Source organism: Liolophura sinensis, chromosome 9 (assembly GCF_032854445.1).
Source record: "Liolophura sinensis isolate JHLJ2023 chromosome 9, CUHK_Ljap_v2, whole genome shotgun sequence".
Taxonomy (NCBI): Eukaryota; Metazoa; Mollusca; class Polyplacophora; order Chitonida; family Chitonidae; genus Liolophura; species Liolophura sinensis.
Genome location: NC_088303.1, coordinates 3,264,621 through 3,287,267, shown reverse-complemented (window position 1 = coordinate 3,287,267; position 22,647 = coordinate 3,264,621). Strand labels below are relative to the sequence as shown.

The 22,647-nt window shown below is 38.0% G+C and overlaps 1 protein-coding gene across 1 annotated transcript in view; it reads right to left on the bottom strand.

Moving 5' to 3' along the window:
* The window catches only part of LOC135475237 (cleavage and polyadenylation specificity factor subunit 5-like), a 32,192-nt gene extending 10,815 nt beyond the window's left edge, over positions 1–21,377 (bottom strand). The window contains exons 1-6 of the mRNA XM_064755053.1: positions 21,242–21,377; positions 20,339–20,539; positions 19,824–19,887; positions 19,053–19,148; positions 16,746–16,821; positions 15,932–16,046 (exon numbers count right to left, since the gene is read on the bottom strand). Coding sequence (XP_064611123.1) covers positions 15,932–16,046; positions 16,746–16,821; positions 19,053–19,148; positions 19,824–19,887; positions 20,339–20,539; positions 21,242–21,348 — 659 coding nt within the window. The 5' untranslated portion in view covers positions 21,349–21,377. The remainder of the gene's footprint in view (positions 1–15,931; positions 16,047–16,745; positions 16,822–19,052; positions 19,149–19,823; positions 19,888–20,338; positions 20,540–21,241) is intronic.
* Positions 21,378–22,647: the final 1,270 nt, after the last annotated feature.

Sequence of the window (22,647 nt, the reverse complement as noted above, 5' to 3'; positions counted from 1 at the left end):
AGATATCATGCTTAGCTTGTGGTTTTACAACATCGTTAGCTTTGAATACATTCATCGGTGGTTTCCTTTCACATACTTTCTCTCCCTGCACTACACATGTATATATAAGTGCGTGGACAGAAATATGACAATAAACTAAGTTACAAAACAAATGTTCACATCACTACTTTTCCCAACTTTTCCACAAGTGCTTGTTAAAAATTAACTTAAATGAAGGGGAAACACATCAATGCTGACAGCCGGATATAGCAAAGACAACAGGTTGTGGGTCATAACACACACTATCTACATAACGCTTTATAAATGTGTAAATATTTATCAGTGTACGGTTATCATTATTTCCATTTTATAGCTTACAATTGTACGAATTCTATATCCCACACACCTTTACAGCACACACCTTGTCTTTACAGCACACACCTTGTCTTTACAGCACACACATAATACAGACCTGACCTGTCTATCATTTTGTCACCTGCAGCCAATCAATTCACATCATTAATTACAGCTCGGGTCAATTTTAAGTGAACTTAATAATACTAATGGATGTTAAGACTTGGCAGCTAATAGACCAAACACAGACTGATGACTTAATGTGGTATTATGTAGCAAAACGTATTTGGTGCATGAATGCGCTAAACATATAGACGCAAATGTGTACACAAGGATACTACAGTAGATAGAGCGTTTGGATAGCGAGCAAATACATACATGTGTCCATGTATAGAAAGGTAAAATAGGTACATGTGTCTGTGAACTTGGCATATTCAATGTGAACAAAAAATACAAAAATATTTCTTCAAAAAAAAAAAAAAACAACAACACAAGAAACAGGTATAGAAAAAATTATGTCGGAGAAGAAAGCTCAGTATTCATCAAGGAAAACAAATAACCACTCAACCATGATTAAAGTGCAGAATCCAAGATTTTTAATTTTAGTCGTTATTTTAATTTTCAACATTTATCTTATTATTAATCATCAGCATTTTATGTCATTCAAACCCCGCTGGACTAGTGCTTTAGGGATATACATGCTTATAGAAGTACCCTTTAACTGCTTGATTCAGCTATAACTTGTGATCTGTCATATGCCCTGATTTCACAGTGACCATGGTAACTTGTGATCTGTCATATCACAGGTTTAGCTTATGTCATTAGGCCTTCATGCGTCAATCAAATCCATCTATTAGAAAAAATATGATTTTTATTTAACGAATACCTTTCAGCTTTCACCATTTAACTAAAGGAACTATATTCCCATTTTCTTTTTCTGTTCAATGAAATTAATAGCAATGAACCAGAAACAAAAACAGTTATATCTGAAAATCACACAGAAGTTACTTGCAAAAGAAACTTCGCTGTAAGCCTGTTGCTGTTTTGCACACTAAAAGAAACAATGGTTTCTGGAGAAGAAGTCTTTCATAAACTTGGACAGCATCAAAATCTCAAACAAAGAAACTGCACATGTTGCTGCTGAACCACTTTACTCAAAAACGAATGTCGGAAAATCAAATTCCCACGCCTTGGGCTAAACTCACAAATGTTTTGGACTGCGTAACTGGATTTGATTGTCAATGTCCTGGGGAGTTGCTATGTGCCCGTCCGGCGACATCAAAGCTTGGAGCAGAATGGACAACTTCAGTCCTTCACTTCAATCAGCAATCTCACATACTTGGGGGCTCTATGGTTTTTAATTTCCTTGCACTCACAATAGCCCTCCAAATGAAGACGGCACCTTCCCAGCACTCAATATCACTGGAAACACCACTAATTACTTTTATTACCACTTTTTTCTTTCAGTAGAAATTCCCTTCTTCAAACTTTACTAATATGGGCTATTGGAAAGCGCTTATGGTATCATAGCAATTGCTTTCAACACAATTGCTTTTTTTTTTTCATAGAATTGGGAGTCTGTGGACGAAAATTGTCTTTGAACCCAAAAATTGGATATTGGAGTGCTGGCTTCTGAGATTTTGGGTGGAAAATTGGTGATTTAGTTAAACATTTAACAACTATGTGCCAAGTGGCTGGGTAAAGAAACAAGGAAGGCCACGCAAAAGTGAAAGAGCTTTGTTTGACGAACCAAATAACTCTGGAGCAATATCACAAACAACAGGCAATTTATGGCATATTGTTAGAAGCACCAGTTGTATCAGTGTGTGCGCCTTAAACTAGAGCCTGCCCCAGTGAAGGCAAGGAACAAAGCTTGATAAAGAAAAGGGACCAGAGATCAAGTCAACACTGAAAATGCAGGGACAGAGCAAACATCTTTTGTTCTCATCAACTTGGCCGAAAATGATCTCGCATTCGTCATCCTCCCAATCCTTGCTTTTGTGGGGTGAATCATAAGATAACGGTAAACTTGACAGTATCTGTTTGAGACAGTGCTGGGCAAGCTGTCGCTATCTTTCCAGCGACGCTGAATCCTTCAGAAACAGTCCGGTGATGACATTATCGGACACTGTGCAAGGAATTGTGGAGTTGACGAAGTCAGCGGTGTCTCCCCAACAAACCAACTGACCTCATTATTCTCTGCTTTAATCTATTTACTTCATTATGAAGTGATCCATCATCAAACAAAATTAGTTCATTCCCAAACTATGGAAATCATTGTTTTTTTCTACAACACAAAGTTTTTAACAAATGCCATGGTTACCTTTTAAATATCTACCTGTTCCAATCAGTTTTTATTCAATAACAAAATTGTTATAAATACTATTATCTGAGAAAACAAATACATGGGGGAGAAAAAAAAATGAGAAAAGAAAATTTATCACAAAAGTGTCTTTAAATAAAGAAACCTTAAAGTTAGGACTGGGCTAATTCCATGAATATGAAACATAACTGAAATCAAAAAGAAAAATTACAAAACACCAAATTTTTATTCTAATGAAGAGGTTTTCATTAAGACTGAGTCAGAAAGTCTTACTATAACCCTCAAAACATAGAAGACTTTTCATAAAAATCATTTTTCTGAAAAATAAACACTTGTAGACATACTACATGCCTATGATTTGAAGCAGAATTTGCATTTCCACTCAAGTCCTGCAAACATACAAATTGTGTTACACAAAATGAATTCATTTTTCAAAAGTGTGGCTCTTAAACACAAATTTCATATGACAAGAAAACCCTGTGCATTATGTATCCAACATGTATAAGTAAGTTGGCAGGTTGTTGCATTAGGTTTAATTTGTGTGTTAATGGCTGAGATTTGACAGCCAACTCTTCTCATATATATCAAACAGATGGGCCTTCAATGCTGCCAGTCTTAGTCAGAGCTCTACTGTGCCGAGGTTTGAAAGGACCACTTGAAACTGCTCTCCCTAACTCCTGTTCACCCATCTGCCCTCTCTTTCTTCCTGGCTTTGTTCTCTGCACACAACTCTTATCTTAAAAACTCAGATAACAAATGGTTTGGTAATTCCAAAGCTGATTCACAAGACCCTTCAATGGGGGGTTTGTTCTTCAACTGTTGCATGGATATAAACATCTGACAAAGAACCGTGAAGCAACAAATACAGTGTAACTCCAAGCTATCAGCCAGGGAAAACCAGGATAGAGTTGTTTAGTTTATATATATATATATATATATATATATATATATATATATATCGCTTCAGCGTTCAATTAACTAACGCTTCAGCGTTCAATTAACTAATAATCAGTGAATGCTAAAACAACAGGAATATATATATACACACATATATATATATGTGTGTGTGTACATGTGTGTGTGTGTGTGTGTATATATACATACATACATACATAGATGCATATCGATATCTATATATATATATATATATACACACACACATACATACATACATATTAATGGATTTAAAATTCTTTTTCCGTTTGTTTTAAGGTTCACTAATTATTATCTATATAAATATATATGCAGATTAATTGAGCCACCTGAGCTCAGTGCCCCGGAACCCACCATCCTGCAACTCATCCACCCACAACAACGGCACAATCAGGATCATCCATCACACATGGATTTCACACACAAAACCCCAACAAAGCACCCAATTAAAAAAATTGGATAATTTCTACTGGCCAATAACAGCTTTTATTGTGCTGTACACGTTTCACATTACTCTCAGCTCTTCGTTTCACTGGGTAACAAAGCATATGATGTTGATCAATCATGGCTAGCCTGGAATATGAAGTGTTGATATGTACTCGGACAACAGAGGTGACAAAGAACTGTTGAATGTCCCTGTCATTTTATGACACAATGCAGCGCACGTTAAATGACTGACCCGGTACTCATTAGAGATGCATGAATGACGTATTCAAATTGTTCAAGAAATGGTCTCATCATAAAATCAAACAAGGATGAATATCCAGATTTTCAAGTGTGTCATTCATTACAAACATAAATTTCCCCTCAAAACTTGTATGAGGCAAAAAAATCATAACGCAGAAATCTTTCTTTTTACACTGGCGATGCGAGCAGGAGACAGTTACACAAAGGGAGGTAAATCAGGCTAATGACAGTAATTAGAATAAAATAACCAGTCGGTCCTGTCATTAGGGCTATTAATGGAGTACACTGATACACATTAATTAGGTGCACTTGTTCCCATTACACCACAGCCCATCATTACATCTGCATTGTACAATAGCTACACACCACACCATTACGGACTCTCTCTGAATCAGAAATGTCTGAAATTTAATGTCAGCGAGTTCACAAATGTAATGCCACATGCACAATTATTGATGTCACTCTCCTCAGGTCACGTCAGAAAAATCAAATAACATGATTTATATTTCCACAGATTTCATTTAGTGTTATCGTTATGATTTAAAGACATCCTTGTATGACCCTTTCAACCTGTGATGTACAAGACCACTTATTATACACCTCATGCAACAAGTACATTTACTTTTGTGATGTACAAGAGCACTTGTTATATCCCTCATGCTACAGGCACAGTTACTTTTGTGATGTACAAGAGCACTTATTATATCCCTCATGCTACAGGCACATTTACTTTTGTGATGTACAAGAGCACTTGTTATATCCCTCATGCTACAGGCACAGTTACTTTTGTGATGTACAAGAGCACTTATTATATCCCTCATGCTACAGGTACATTTACTTTTCTATTACAAATATCTTGAAAATGAAGCATTGAGAGGAAATTTCTTAAAATTAAAAAAAAAATTGTAATTATTTTACAACTGTGTGTAGATCTGGATGAAAAATGTATATCAACCTTTTTAAGTTTTTATTTCAACCCTTATTTTGTCAGATTAGGGTGACCGCTTTACAATGATGAATTAACCTCCAATCTGTGTTTTAGACATCTAGGATAATGGAGAAAGTCGAGTGTGTTGATTTTAACATCAACAATCCTTAACAGCTCCAGTGTTCTCCTCACCTTTACAGAGAGGTAACAATACAAATGCTGTTACTGACCTCACACCATCCAGCTGAACAGAACACTGGTACCTGGCCTGGAGGCTCACAGATATACATTGTAAATAGCCAATCACATAACAATGCAAAGGCTGTGGAGAGTGTGAACCCCAAAGTGGACATCACTTTACACACACGTAACAATGACATGACTCCATGTTATCAGATTCGTTATGTAACATGGCCCATGAATCCTCCATGGAGACCCCAGCCAAACCCGCCTAATGACTTAATTGTCCAATTAAATCTGAGGATTGTTGTTGCTGTAATTCCCCCTTGGTGCTAGGGAATTAATACCTTCCAAGCACCTGAGTGCTTGCTACGCTCCAGACAATGTCCCAGCGGGTTACAGCAGGGCAACAGCAACAAAAGGATTAGCGGTAAGAGTTTTTAATGCTCTTAGCAACAGCGTGTAGACAAAGATGTCAACTTCCTACGATAGCCTAAATGAGACGGGACGTCATTCCTCCACGGACGAAACACCAGGGATAACCTGACCACAAGTTCGTAATGTCATGTCACAATTCAGACACTTCTGAAGATGGAACAGTTGGTCAAAAGAAGCTTAGTTGGTTCTTATGGATTTTCTTAACAAGCGTGTGAAGATGGCTCTTCTCCACTGTGTCCATAATCTGTCTATCTCAGTCTGAGTCCAATTTCTACTCCTGCTTCATTCATCCCCAATTACCAGATGCAGCCTCTGAAATTCTCTGGGCTTTAAGCCCCTTAATTTGAGAGAATCATCCCTGAACAAACAAATATGGCTATGGATGAGTATTGAACAAAGAAATGGCTGGTGATTCAGAGAAGCAATAGCTCAGGTTAAAATCTTAAACTTGCTTGTCTGTTCTGCACATTTCAGCCCGACAAATGAAAGAGAAACAATTCAAGTCAGTACTGTATTTGACCTTAAACTTCATCCATGACTATGTTCATTAACTTTGCATGGTTCTGACATTTGTTACAATGGTGTTTTTAAGGTTTGTTTGAAAGGTAGGGTAATATCCAACTTGAAAAAATGTAACTTTGAGGACCACATTTTTCTGGACAATTCTTGGGACAAATACAATGTTTACTGGAATAAATTAACATTTGCCCTTGGCACTTCACTGCCAACTTTCATAATAATCTTTAAACATAATCCATAATCACAAATCTGACCTCATACAAGGTCATAAAAAATTGAACCAGCTAATTGTTTTTTTTTTATCTTTACTTTATAACTCCTGTAAAACTGTTTTATTGCATCTTAAGCATCACCTGAACGTGCATTCTGAGTAAAAACGTCTCCTGAAGATGCATCTCCATTATTTCTTCCATTTGGTGAAATCCTAATTAATTAATTTCCTTTTTTTCCTTTAGTGTATTCTGTATGAAGTAATAGTTTGTGTTTTTCGTTCTTTCCGGTCTAGTGATTCATCACATGTTGAGAAACTGTTTACCATTGTCGCTGAAGGAAGTAATCCTTTGTTAGGATATCAGCAGTTTGTGGGCAATTGTCCTTCTGTCAATATATCAAATTAAGCCCTGAGCGAGCAGGTCTCCCTGCCTAATGCCCACATACTGCAGACAAGGCTTTATGTGAAATTCCTTTTAATCAACAGATTACCTATTATACAATCCATCATACATTGTTATGATAATGAAGAGCCTGAGTCACTGGCTCAGCTGCTAACAAGATGGCATTGGACTCCTTAACGAACTGAATTGCCCTCCTACTACAAAGCCGCTTCACCCACATGGCTTTTGTATCCGAAGGCCTGTATCTCAGCTTGTTGTGGCTGGCCAGAGAGAGGCCTTGATTGACTGACACATAAAGGTCTGGTAATAACAATGTCCTGTCAGTCTCTGTCCTCTTATCTCAGCAGCCTCTCCCCCAATATCGGCACGGCTCCCTCCTAAATCAGCCTTCTCTTTGACATGATCGATTCCCTGAAGGCCATGGATCACCCAACACAACGTTGACAAAAACTCAGCAGAAAATATAATTGTATTCTTCAGCTTCTTCATTTTGGTTAGTATGAAAGTCTCGGCCAATTGTGGGCACCCATTACCTCAAACATGGCAATGTATGACAAGGGACATATCATCTTGGAAATTCTTCTACCCCCCATCCCCTGCCCCCATAACCCCCTTGTTCTCGACTGTTTAAAGATTTCCCTCCCAATCGATAGTTTTCAAAATCAAAGCTAAATTCACGTTCTGACTGAACATGAAGTCGTGGTTATAAGGTACTTATAAACCTATGTGAAGGTCAAGGATTAAATATCTATATATGTAGTCATCAAATATATGTCTACATTCTCTTCTTTTTTATGAACCATTCAACACGGACAATTACCAAGGGATACCACTTCCCTTATAAACAAAATAAAGATAAAATTAGAGGTTGTGACGACAAGTGGCACCAAACTTTCCCAGACTAGTGTGCAGGCACTTATTTAACATTTTTCAGTACTGTCTGTTCTTTAGTTCCTTTTGTATAGCTCATTATGTGGCCAATACCTCATATACTGGAATGTGATGAGGTACTAGGTGCAAAGTTAAACATTTTTTCACACGTAAAAAGCTCAGTAGTTGACAGGAGCCAGTCACTGTGTTATTATGAGACAAAATGTAATTCCTGGCATGTGCTAATCTCTTTACAAAAGAGAGAAGTGTGAAACCAGTTAGGATATCCAAGATGACCAACAACAACCTGATTATGTAGAGTAACAAGGAGCAATTCCAACCTTCCCTTCAATGAGATCAAGCCTCTGTGTATTTCTTAGAGAATGAACTTTACTGGTTAAAAACTGTTCAAAACATCTTCTTCACAGGACATTTTCATGTCTCCTCACCATTCTTGTGTCTTGAGACAATAACAAACTGGTTAACAAGCACTGCTGTGACCCAATCTCTTCCACTTATACTCAATAATTATACAAACTGATCTGGCCCATGTATTTATTCATACATTTGCTTTCTCTCTTTTTTCTCTTTTTGTGTGTGTGTGTTTCCTTTGTCATAGTTAACATGTTCTCACCTGCATCAATCTTTATTAACAACTACTACCCATGCTTGCTGAGCCTATAAGAATGGGCAAGAGACCCTTTAAACCTAGGATGAAGTAGTGTTTTAGTAAACATCAGTCAACATCACTCATTCCTCAACTTTAATAGTTCTGTACTGCATTTCATAAGTGTGTCCTCAGATACAAGCATACTCTCTTACAATTACTTCTTTCACAAACCCATAAACACTGATCCCAACCTAGGCTATGGCTGCACACTCCTGCCCGTGTTAATGAAGGTATCTAATAGTTGTGGCATTTAATTCATCTTGGGAGTAGACATGGCGGGCATAATGAAGATGTACAGCTTCTTTAAGACATACGCTTATTACATTTGGCTTTCACAGTGCCTGGTTTATTACATGTGGTAGTCACTAATGTACAAGTGTATGTAACTATCCTGGAGGCTTGTCAATTGAGCCTGCTTCCAGACATAAGAACATGATAGATCGCCGCTTCCCGAGGGTCCACAAATATCTCCTGTAAGGTAATAGCTGCTTCTGATACAAACACTGTCTCAAACCTTCTCCCAATAACACTACCTTGCATTCTATAATCTATGATCAATAATGTCACAGAACAAATGAACATATAGATCTTAACTTTAGACTGTTTGGTGTATTGGCAAAACATTTTCGAGGATAAGTCAGTTTGTTGGGGTTTTTTTTTCTGACATGTCAGAAGGTACATATAAACAAAATGTGAAAGAAGGATGTACAAATACACTCATCGAGTTGCCACTATAACAACAATATTAATACATTATCTTCAATAAATGGTTAATAACTAACTTCTTCCTTTGAACCAAATTTATTATGTACCACACATATATTCTAGCCAACATAAAGCTGATTCGCTGCTTTTGAAGAGATGAAAGATGTCATGCAAACTAATAAATATAAATGTATATATAGTATATCAATTGGTAAATTCGAAAACTATCCAACAGTTCTGTATTTAAAAGTATTTTTGGGCTGTTCTTTACCAGCAATGCGGGTCCATCAACTAACTGACAGCTCAAAGAGTCATAAATATTGACACTAGAACTACAGATATACATGTATAATATGTTGTGATCTAATTATTTGCTGCCAACTGTTCAAAGCTTTATGATAATGTATGACAGCATACTACTTTATGAATTGTCGAAACATGGGTGATCACAAACGTGCATTACCAAATGCTGAACTGTGCAACTTCTCCAAGAAGCTGATATTCTGTCCACCTGTCCCATGAGGCAGACAGCAGTAAAACATGTATTATATATTGATTTGATTTTGCAAAAAAAATATTTTGGACTGATTTTTTTATTGAGTGACTGGCAACCAAAATCACTCCAAAACATGAAAGTACTTCATTGTCTGCTTCCCATGAATAAAACTAATCCAATCTACTAATACATGCTTTATGGCTATCAATTAAAAATCTATATTTATAATATTATTATAAATATATATGTAATAAATAATTCAATATAAAAGAAATTACCAGTTCATTATAAGTGCAATGATTAACTGCTCACTTGTGGACTTGTGGAAATAAAGGAGTTATGTTGTGTAATATTTCCCTGAAAAATTATCATCACATGTACACTGAGGCCAAGCATTGAATTTTCCTTTCTTTTTGGGGTCTCAGACTAAAGGGACATAACTCTTGTCAAAGTCTGAGGAGAATGACTGTTGTGACTTCAAAGGATCAATAATTCTTTAATAAAGACTCCTACAACGTGTGAGAATGTAATTTTAGGTGCTTTGAACGACCATTTCCTTTCAAAGACAAAATATTGTTATAAAAAAACATTGAATGTTAGTGGGAGCTGAAAGCAAGTGACATTCCAAAGAAGCTGGTTAACAAACAGATGTTGTTTTTATGACTCACGATGTCCCCTGTCTCTAACCCCCATCAGGACGGGGAAATTAGATTATGGGGTGGTTGGAGGGCCTGGGCCCAGGGGACAGAGGACAGGGCCTGTCAGTAATGTGCTCTGATAGACATGCTAGTCCCTGGAAGATCGGTTGACAGTTCCACCCCAGCCACTTTAATCCTTGCCAGTTCTGAACACCTGAGCAGTGATACATCACACGGACCATCGGTATTGTCTCAGTACAACAGACGCTCAACACACCAGCTCTGACAATACCTCAGCAACATATAACTGTTACTACATCACTATTTGCTGATGAGAACTTTGTTTGGTGGCAAAATTATGACTTCATTATTTCAACATTCGGTACCAAATCACAAAGTCATTTGATTGTTGTTTAAAATCACCTTAAAGAATTTTTTACATACACAATGGCAGTGAGTTTTATGGGTGGATGAAACAACATTGTCTGGAGCACACTACAAAGTGGTGACTCAGTATCCATTGTCTGGGGCACACTACCATGTGGTGACTCAGTATCCATTTCCTAGAGTACAGTACCATGTGGTGACTCAGTAACCGTTGTCTAGAGTACACTACAATGTGGTGACTCAGTATCCATTTCCTAGAGTACAGTACCATGTGGTGACTCAGTAACTATTGTCTAGAGTACACTGCAATGGGGTGACTCAGTATCCATTGTCTAGGGCACACTACAACATGGTGATTCAGTAACTATTGTCTAGAGTACACTACAATGGGGTGACTCAGTATCCATTTGCTAGGGCACACTACAACGTGGTGACTCAGTAACTATTGTCTAGGGTACACTACAATGGGGTGACGCAGTATCCATTGTCTAGGGCACACTACAACATGGTGACTTAGTAACTATTGTCTAGAGTACACTACAATGGGGTGACTCAGTATCCAGTGTGTCTAGGGCACACTACAACGTGGTGACTCAGTAACCGTTGTCTAGAGTACACTACAATGGGGTGACTCAGTATCCATTGTCTAGGGCACACTGCAACGTGGTGACTCAGTAACCGTTGTCTAGAGTACACTACAATGGGGTGACTCAGTATCCATTGTCTAGGGCACACTACAACGTGGTGACTCAGTAAACGTTGTCTAGAGTACACTACAATGGGGTGACTCAGTATCCATTGTCTAGGGCACACTACAACGTGGTGACTCAGTAAACGTTGTCTAGAGTACACTACAATGGGGTGACTCAGTATCCATTGTCTAGGGCACACTACAACGTGGTGACTCAGTAACCGTTGTCTAGAGTACACTACAATGGGATGACTCAGTATCCATTGTCTAGGGCACACTACAACGTGGTGACTCAGTAACCGTTGTCTAGGTACACTACCATCTCGTGACTCAGTAATACATTTGACTTTATGAGCCTCTGAGCCTCTGAAATTATGGACACTGCACAAGTGGAAAACATAAAGGCCATTGAAAACCATAAAGTGCACACCAAGTTCACTACCAGGATAGGATGACTTTACTATCAACGGCAACACGACCTGACTAGTGGGTGATACAGTACAGTGCCACAAACGCTCAGAATCCATCAAACGTTATCTCAGATTTCCAGCTCACATTATCACAAAAGAAAAGAGACATATCACCTTATCAACATCTTCACCAATGGAAACTAAACGGACTACAATGCAGCTAACCCAGTAATGAGATTGCTGACTAGCTTTGTATTAGTATATGACCTTGTGCTTGTTGAATGATTCAGGTGAGCCAGTATCATAATCAACGGTCACGCAGGAATTGGCTGCTGCAGACTGCAGTGCATACCAGAAACTGTTGACAGGATTAACCTGAAGGCTCGCTAGAACTGGTAACCTCTTTACTATGCGAGTGACTTGCATTTGAGGACAAGCCAGATGTTCTCATTTCAAAACTGGTAAAGGACACGGAGTGATTGCCTATTAATAAAAGGTTGCCTCTTCGGCCACTGCTTTCATACTGTGATACTGGAAATAAGTATGAAGTTCTGTGTAAAATTCACAGAATAATACAAAGAGCGCTGTATCCCAATAACTAGTGGGCAAAGAAACAAGAAGAATAAATTGAATGACTTCAGATTAGTGTATTTAACCCAGTTTAATTTCATTTGGTTATTATTTGTAGAAAACCCCACAAAATGGCTAACTTTCAGGCTTAAATGGCTGAAGAGGTTTAAACCTTCTTTAAACATTGAGCACGCATTGAGTTAAAAGAAAAGTCAAAAGTTTATCTGTTATAATTAAGTAGCTATCAGAGCCGAGACTTTAAGATCACATCATCACCCACTACAAGTACTACAGTACATGAACAATCAATATCAATTCTCTTCTGCAACACTTGGCTGCAAAAGTAGGCAACTTTGGAATTCTACAGCTCTTCAAAACACAGAAGTTTATTTAACAGCCATGGAAGTGTGCCAGGCGGAAGAGGGATTCATAGCAAGAGGTGAAAGGTCAGTAGCAATTCACAAAGGCCAGACACAAGGATACCCTTGCCATCCATCGCCCCTGACAGCTCTGCTAACCTCACAGCCTCTCCCTATTGTCAAACGACCCATTGTTACCCGCCTAAAACCCCCGGCTTCATTGTCAAGAGGCGTTCAACTACATAAATATGCGTATGTCGTTTTTCTCACAAGTCGTCCTCCATATCATTTGCCAACATTCCCACCGCCGGACAACAGTGTCTTTCTCGGGGTCAGTTTACTCCTTGACTGCACCCTGTCTTACAGCCAATCAGAACCGTTCCATCACGTCAACTGGTGCAACTGAGCAGAGCCACCCACATTTGATTCCAAATTAGATTTTCCCCCAAGAAAATTTCCTCATTGATGATATGGACGAAATTGGGATACCAGCTGTGACAAGGCATCAACAAAAACATTGTCCGTCCCCAGAACGTAGCCAGCACATCTTCTGCCGAAATTAAAGATTCTCTTCTCGCCCTGACAATAGCCCGTCCTCCCAAACTCCACAACTCGCAATAAGTTTTCCATCGGACCTGATTAATTTCAGTTGTCATTAACCTTGGGGTCAGCAGGCGCTTCATACCACAATGCAATGTCAATAGCAATCAGTGGCTTTGTTTACCCGAGCTGACGTCAGTTTAAAAACCTCCTTAATAAGCACAAGCCACGGATACGATCAAAACGGATACAGACCCAGGCCCAGACAAAAAACCTCCTACTTTCTCCCACTGATCATCACGGATCTGCAGGGGTAATAGATATCAATACAGCTAATCCCCAACACGAATTAACAGTTTAATCAAAACCATTTGGGTTAGAAAAAACATTCAAGAAAATGGGCAAAAATAAATAGCTTGGGCTCTTTTCAGAAAAGCAATACCATCATCTTCGTCAACTACTTATAATAAATGGAGGAAGAAATTCACGTGACTCCCACAGGATTATCCAAGCTCTTTATCATTGCTGCCTCACAGCATAATAACTAGTAAAGAAACAGTTATCACCTAAATTAAAATGTTTATGATCTCATCCTGATGAAGCCAATATTTACTTCAAGTCTTCATTGAAATAAACTTTTACAGTCTCACTCTGTGGTCCAGAGCTTTCCACTTGTATAATACTGAAGTCATTTGAGCAGTGGAGGTACATGAGTATCTCACAATCACATCACAATTATACTTTTCTCAAAAAAAAAGGGTAAAGGTCAGCTAGTTGGCACTGAAGTTCTAGACTATTTCGATTTACCACATAAACATAAGAGCATTTAACTTGAGGAAATCCTTTGGTAAGTGCCAATCAAAAACATGGCATCATAACTTCACCAATACTTTACCCCAGAAGAACTATACCCTGATTAACATATCTAAAAAATCCCTCACTCTTATCACTAAATTTGAGGAGAAATCACCAATAAGTGGTCAGTATATGTCTCTCCTTCTTCAACAATGAAATTTTCCATAACAACAATATAGCTTTTTGAGGTATGACTTTTGCCTGTTGAAAACGGACTTTGGGGCAAACAGACTAATGAAATATATCAAACAGGAATCTCCCACAACAGCTATATTATGAGGACTTGTAACACTGGTTCAATGCTGTTAATCACACGCATAACAATACAAATCAAAATTAACAATAATTTGTAAAACTTGTTCAGCACTTAAAAAAGTGACATCAGAGATCATTTATAAATTGTGCTTTAACACTCCTTCAAGGTCATTTCACTATAACAATTCTTTTATATTTATGCTTCCTTATTCATGCACTTTTATGTCAAAGACACTACTTTAGGAAGGCCATTGGAATAATTCTGATACTGAAAACTCTTACCATCAAATATTCACTATTTATCAGAACTTATGGCAATGTTTGAACCAACATTACACAGAGCACCTTCACAGCCCGCCCTCCACTCTTTCCCATCAACTGAGGAGATTTACATTAACTTAATTTGTTGAAGATGTAGACATGACCAAACTTAAAACACGTTCTGAAAGTCCTGTTTACAAAGCAGATGCCAAATGTTGGTGTACCAAGAACATATTTGAGATTTTACAAAGGAAATATGGTATATGCAACTGGGGATATTAAAGAAAAGACATCTATTTCTAAACTGATCTGTTTTTCTACAGCATTGCTGAAAAATAACTGCCTTAAATGATACATTTGTTGTGTTATATTTATGTGTGTATTAATTTTTTACAAACTCCTGATATGGTCTGTTGTATACATGTACAAGTAGGTGTGATACACATCACTTTTCCACCCACACACTATTAACTGCAGGAAAAGACAAAGTTCATCTTTTTCTTCTGAAGTCAAATTTTTGAAGTCTTTTTTACCTCTCTCCCCTGGTAAGAGGTCTTAATACCAGCTCTGTCACTATCAGTTCAGAATATGTATTAACATGCCATACACAATGAAGTGGAGTACTTCCACTAAAAGCCTATAAATCCAGTTGTCAATTTAAAGTAATTCATTAATTTCATTTCCCACATGATATTTGCAAACTAAAACAGCTCAATATTTGTTCATTCATAAGGCAAATATTCTTTTTAATAATTTCTTCTCAGTTCCTTTTTTGTACTGCAGAACTTATGAAACCCTCAATAAGTCAGAAAGTTCTACCTTCAGTGTTTGAATATACCAATCATATATTCTGCTACATAATCTGAGTTCTAAAGAATAAGTTTTCTGACACTGCCCTTAAAGGGGGCTACCTCCATGTGAAGATAAGCTGGCTATTGGCAGAGACAGCCATCATATTTCAGGATTTATGTCTGCAAGACCAAACACGCTGAACTACAAGGAAGGGGAGACAACTTTTCGTGCACATCAAGGGAGACAGCTTTGTATACTGACTGCTCCATGTCTGATCTCTATGTGAAACTGACGACGAAGTGAAAGCAAGGTTAGGAAAAAAAACACCAAATATATTCTATGTATTCCTGGAAACTCCCAAAAAAGATAGCCTCAAGTCTGGAAGTCATGTGCAGGGATCCGTGCTATACTATAGGGTCAACCCCTTTAAATCTGATAACAAATACATTCTGATGAAAACCATAATAAGGAACTTACCTGCTGAGAGCTTGTGGCAGACTGGAGATAATAGGGCCATAGCCTGCTGAGTTATCATACAGCTCAAACAAGGGGGCAGCCACTAGCTTGTAGTTACGTGGGACAGCAAACAAGGCTACAACCCAGAGAAAACAGCGTGTAGAGAAATATACAACTACATCATGTATAAGGGAAGTCATTTCTTTTCTTCAGTGGATCTGCACAACAGATGGTTTTCGAATTCATGAAAACATGAATGACTGAATGAATATTTGAAGTTTTAAGTCATGTTTACCAATTGACGAGGCGTCATCACGTGTGCGTACATATACTGTATCTTCTTGTGACATGGCGAATCCATGCCGCAAAAGTGCTGCTGCCACTGAAGCATCATGCTGAAGACACCAGACCAACCAGACCAACCAGTCGTGTTTCCTTGCCGTAACTTCGCAGTGCTGAGCGCCAAGCGAAGTAGCAACAAGTTCTATTTTCAAAGTCTTTCATATGACCCGACCCGTGTTTGATCCTGGGCCTCCCGACTTTGAGGTGGGCGCTCTAACCATTTGGCCACTGAAGCAGTCCATGAAAACATGTACTTCACAAATTCGTGGTTCTCAGTAAGGCTGGGGGGATGAATGAGTTAATGTTATTGGACTAATGCTACTACTGCAGTAGTAAAAGATTTATAGCAATTTGAACCAAATCATTTGGCAAAGTTATTGACTGCGAAGTGTGTTTACCAAGTCAACTTTGGATGTGGTTGTACACTAATCATGAATTTTCTACAATCTAACTTCATACTTTTGTCCAATTCGGGCCGAGGCTACTACCTTACCTTTTTCTGGCAGTTGTACCAGAAATAGACGTCTGTGTTCCTTAGGTTTGGTAATGTGTGCTGGAATATATGGATACTGAAAAAAAGAGCAAAGAAAAAGTTTGAAAAATAGTTTTTTGAAATATATAACTTCCCTTGGCCAAAATCAAAATATTGTTTGTTTGATGTTACAAGCCATTCATAACAAAAGAGGGTCGGTAGGTCGGCTTTTCATTTTTTTTATCTTTGTTTTTCCGCAGAAGTGAAGAACAATCGTAGAATCCTGTCCAAATGATTGATCAGAATTAAACTTCACAATACTAACAGAATACAGCACTAAATAATATCACTCAATATTTGGCCATTCTCAAAATAAATATTTTAAGATCTTTACAATTAAACTAACAGGTAAACATTTATTAACACTTTTATGAGTACTACGGCATAATTTAAGCCAACAGTTTGCCACTAGCATTTTCAGGTCCTGTACAGAGGGTGTGAGCATGTGAAAATATAACCAAACTCCTGTCCAGCTGATACTTCCGACAAAGAGAAGTGGAACCTCATGACCTAGTAAAATAAAATCTATACTGACAAATCTTTTCGATTATCCTAAATTTCTTAATTTTAATTAAACTTTGTGAGATTTAGGGAATGACAATTCCTTTAAGTGAAGGATCAAATATTTATTCTGTCTTAAATACATCATTCAATGTACGTGCTTGTTTAGGAATGCCTCTACCCTTTTTAGTGTCACTGCCATTGTTTCCAATTCACAACAATGTATTAGTAAAAAGATAGAGTTTATATCCACCAAAGCATCTGGCGGGGGTAATCTCAATGACAGTTCAGGAAATTAGACCAATATATTACCAGCTACATGCTCCCTAACATAGAGTTTTGACACGCAGAAAAGGTAACCACACACCTGACTAAACTTTTTTTGATTTTGGGATCTCCTGAACGGTATATTTCCATGCCAACAGAAGGGTTCATTTGGAGGCCTCTGATACATGTGAAACCAGAATAACACAATGGTGGATGCCAACATAAAAGGGGTGTGCTGGGGATTCTTTGATAATATAGGTTAGAACAAAAAATCTTCCGTTATTATCATGTTTCAGTGGATATTATGGTGTAAGGTCTCAATTTGTCACCATAATTATACCAATCCATGACTGAATTAATTTAATTCTTAAAAAGTAAAATAACTTATGTAAGTGGGCTATGCTTTGTACCTCAGCTATAGCTTCAGTGACTTGTTCTTGGAGGTATACGCCTGTGTCCAAGTTTCGTCAGTGTTTGTAAACATTTTGCGCCGGTTATAACCAGAGCCACACAATTCTCAGCAATTCGATTTCACGAGATGGCAGTGGCCTCTGCGTATCAGGAAATATAAGCCATTCTTAGACCGGACTTTCAGACAAAAGGAGTTGTATATCTCGAAAATGTGCCCATAACCTGTATAAACGATCGGTAAAAAAACAAAATACTAAATAAAATAATTTGGCATCTCCAAAAACACGAAAAAAGAATTCTGGTCGGGCCTTTTTGAAGTGTCGGTTGTGTAACATTAAACATATAACATCTTTGAGAGGCATTCAGAAGTTGAGTTGGATAACATAACAAGATATATGTATAACAAGTTCTGTTTATTTGGAAGTGACGTTTCGGTAGACATATAATATTTTTATTTTGGCCTTGTCAAGACAGAGCTGAAAACTAATCAGAAGATTCACATTATGTTGGCAATTTTCACTTTTGTAACTGTTACCCAAATCAAGACTACACCATACATGTAAGTAAGTACATGTTGAACCATAATATAACCATATCTGGTAACCATAATATAAAAATATCTGGTAACCATAATACAACCATATCTGGTAACCATAATATAACCATATATGGTAACCATAATATAACCATATATGGTAGCCATAATCTAACCATAGATGGTAACCATAATCTAACCATATATGGTAACCATAATATAACCATATATGGTGTATGCTGTTGCTCTCCTGAAACAAATCTACACAATTACACATAAAGGTCTGCAAGTAGCTCTGTCCATGCCTTCCAAGGGCTCAGCTCCACTAAGACAATCAGACTGGAGTCCTGAACCCATCAGCACATCAGTCTTTAAGAGATACAAATAAAATTCCTGAGCGCTTCGATATATGGCCATCAGGTATGGTTCACGTTGTTAGCACCATACATCTGGTTATTACAATATAAATCAAAACAGAGAAGGAAAATGTCAAAGTGTACAACTCTTGCTCTTTACCACCAGACAGGTTGACAAATGTTACACAGACAGCTCACCTGCGGAGGTTCAAAGTTTGGTCGCCACCAGTTACCAACTGTGTGACTATCATCTATGAGCCAGTCCATGGGAGCTCCATCTTGTCTGCCCAGGGTCTGCAATAACAAATGTATACACAATATCTCAATATTATAGTCCAGACTCTGATGTACACCATGGTGGTACATAGCTTGGACACTAAATAATGCAAATCTATTCATTAATTTAATTTGCTTTTTTTTTTACACCGTACTCAAGAATATTTCACTTATACGATGGCAGTCAGCATTGTGGTGGGAGGGAACCTTGCAGAGCTCAGCGGGAAACTCGCTACCATCCACGGGTTGCTGGCAGACCTTCACATGGGACCACAGATGAAGCCAGCATTGGTTAAACTTGAACGCACAGACCGCATTGGTGAGAGGCGGCTTCTTCCTGGCACCATGCTGGCATGCTAACCACTCAGCCCTTGCAGGCCATTAATACAATCCAAAAGAGGCCAAGATTGCATTACACTTCAAAGAAATATTACGAAAGCTTCAAATTTTAAAACAAACCCACTAAATGTTAAATCCAGGAAAAGGTAAAGATGTAAAATTTGAAGCATTACACCGGAAATTAGGATTTAACATCTGAAGTTCATACAGTTCAAGTTCATACAGTTCAAAAACCGACAGATTTTCTGCCACACCTAGCTGAATCCATGCAAAATAAAACCCTTGTGGAACACAAATTATGTGGTAATTGTAGAAAATGTCCATTAGCAATCTATACAAACACAAAACTTTTACCTCTGTTAGCAGCCTTTTTAGTCCCTCTACTTGGTCTTCAGAGGGATTTAGTTCACCACCAGGCCTGTGCAATTAACAACGCACAAAAAACAATAAAAATTCTTAAATTGACATCCAATTCAACATACATACACTCTATAATTGCATCTTGGGATATGCAGATTGATTTTATAAAGTCCATTGTAACAAATGCAGTCCATATTCATTTGTACACAAATATATTGTGACTCCCACAGTTAGCTGTCTGGTGTTTTAGCTCCATGTTCAAGATTTCATGACACCTGACATCTATTCTGAAGATCTGCTTTTTGGGGTGGAGGATACCACAGTAAACCATTGCCCATTTGTTCGCTAAGCTGTTAACTTGAAGCTGGACCCAAATTCATTATGGGCTGGAGGGTTAATGAGGTATCAGTTTACTAAACATGGCCAGCACTGATTTCTAGTATAAGCAATTTACATTAAATCTACCACAGCCTTATAACCAAAACAAATAATTGGAAAACAATGCTTACAGTTTAAAAAATGTTGTTCCTAGTTGGAGTAAGAGAACATGAGGAAGTCTGTGTTCATGTACAATGAGAACTCCCTCTACAGAGCGCCTCATTCCAATTTTCTCAAATTCTTCCTTCATCCGCTGGAAGCGAGCAGGTACTGAGTTATCCTTCTCATAGAGTGGCTCTTTGGTGCCAAATGTGTAGTTTGTTAGTGGATATCTGAAAAAAAAAATGATAAAGGGTAATAATGTCAAACGAAAGAAGATCTGCACATCTGTATAGGTCACATCTGCATAAACGGCTGAGCACTACCACACTCTCCACAACAGAGCAACTGAGACATGTGAAGTCTGAGGCTAATAAAATGGCAAAATTTTAAAATAACACTTTTCACTAGGTATCTTCAGTTTCTCTACTGTTTTTGCTACAGTTACTGAGATAGGGACAAACATAAAAATAAAATCAGCATGACACAGAAATACACAAAGCAAGCCATATTTGTGGCATATCTTGTGTTATTACATGCAAGAAGCATATCAGGTGATTTGAATGTTTGTTAAGGAGATTTGAATCTAGAGCTTGGGTGATTTTGGATTTACAGTTTTGGTGATGTTACTGAGTTACAACTTACATGTACCTGTATTTTACCAGTCACAGTAGCACAATTTTATTTTTCTAAAACAATATTCACACTGCTACCTCCTTGGTAATCCTTCTACATCAGGCCTGTTTTACTTGTTTTATTCAAAACATATATCTTCCCTAATCACTGAGAAAACCATAGCTGCATGCGAAAACTGAACCACGCATGGTTCACTTCAGCTGTTGTGGATAATGGCGACAACAACAACGCGTTGCGGTGATGTCGGCGTGCAAAAACTACAACATTTCACTAAGATACAACATATATTGCAAACTCACAACTTGATAGTTTTCTCCAAAGTCAACGATCCTGTTGGTGAATATTTGCTACTGTAACTTGATTTTGGCCAGCCGGCCGTGGACCGCTGCGGAACTGAAACCGACATTGTTTTCTTCTGGCAATTAATCCACGCTTTGTTCGGTGTCCTCAAAACTCGAATATGACTTTGATCCGAAATGCAAAAACTTTAAATACTTTTACATCAATACACCTTAGTTACGTTAGATATTTAGATTTAATGAAAATGTTTATATCATCACATTTTCATCTCGTTAACAGTTTAGCAAATTTAATCATTTTTAGATATAATGGTGACAATAATTTTTATTTGACCGTCGTATTTTTCGTAAATAGAATGTTGGAATTTAGTAATATCCGAATTTCAGTAATCAGGCAACAGTACTCGTCAGCCTACATCCACGAGGGGAACGGAAGTACACCCACCAGGAGAACGGACATCCATCAGGAGGACGGTGTAGTGCGCATGACCACACATATGGCGCGAAATGTAAAGTAGTGGGATATAGTTACACATTTGTGTTCACTAAAAAGACATACGGATTATATCACTGTATATCTCATACTATCAACTTAAATTTTATTTACTACAGGGCTTCTCCAAATGATCGAACTATAGACAACAGATGATGAATAAGACAAGGTATCTTATAAATTATCGGTATAAATTATCGAACTATCGAAGACAGATGATGAATAAGACAAGGTATTCTATATCATAATAACCCAAAAGACCACGGCCTCTCCAGACCCGTTGTCCCGACATGCGGTTCATAGGCCTGTAGGACTATACAATATACAGGTACTTGGCAAGACGGTTGTTTTCCCCCGGCATCTATATAAAATGTGCCTAATTTACCTTCATATAGATATAAAGTACAACATCCATACGGAGGACGGTGGCTAATTTAACTTCCTGCAGGTATACAGTACAACATCCACGAGGTGGACGGTGGCTAATTTACCTTCCTGCTGTTATAAGGTAGAACATCCACGAGGAGGACGGTGACTAATTTACCTTTCTGCAGGTGTGATGTACAACATCCATGAGGAGGACGGTGGCTAATTTACCTTTCTGCAGGTGTGAAGTACAACATCCATGAGGAGGAAGGTGACTAATTTAACTTCCTGCAGGTGTAAAGTACAACATCCACGAGGAGGACGGTGACTAATTTACCTTTCTGCAGGTGTAAAATACAACATCCACGAGAAGGACGGTGACTAATTTACCTTTCTGCAGGTGTAAAGTACAACATCCATGAGGAGGACGTTGGCTAGTTTACTTTCCTATAGGTATAAAGTACAACATCCACGAGGAGGACGGTGGCTAATTTACCTTCCTCCAGGTATCAGGAACAACATCCATGAGGAGGACGGTGGGTAATTT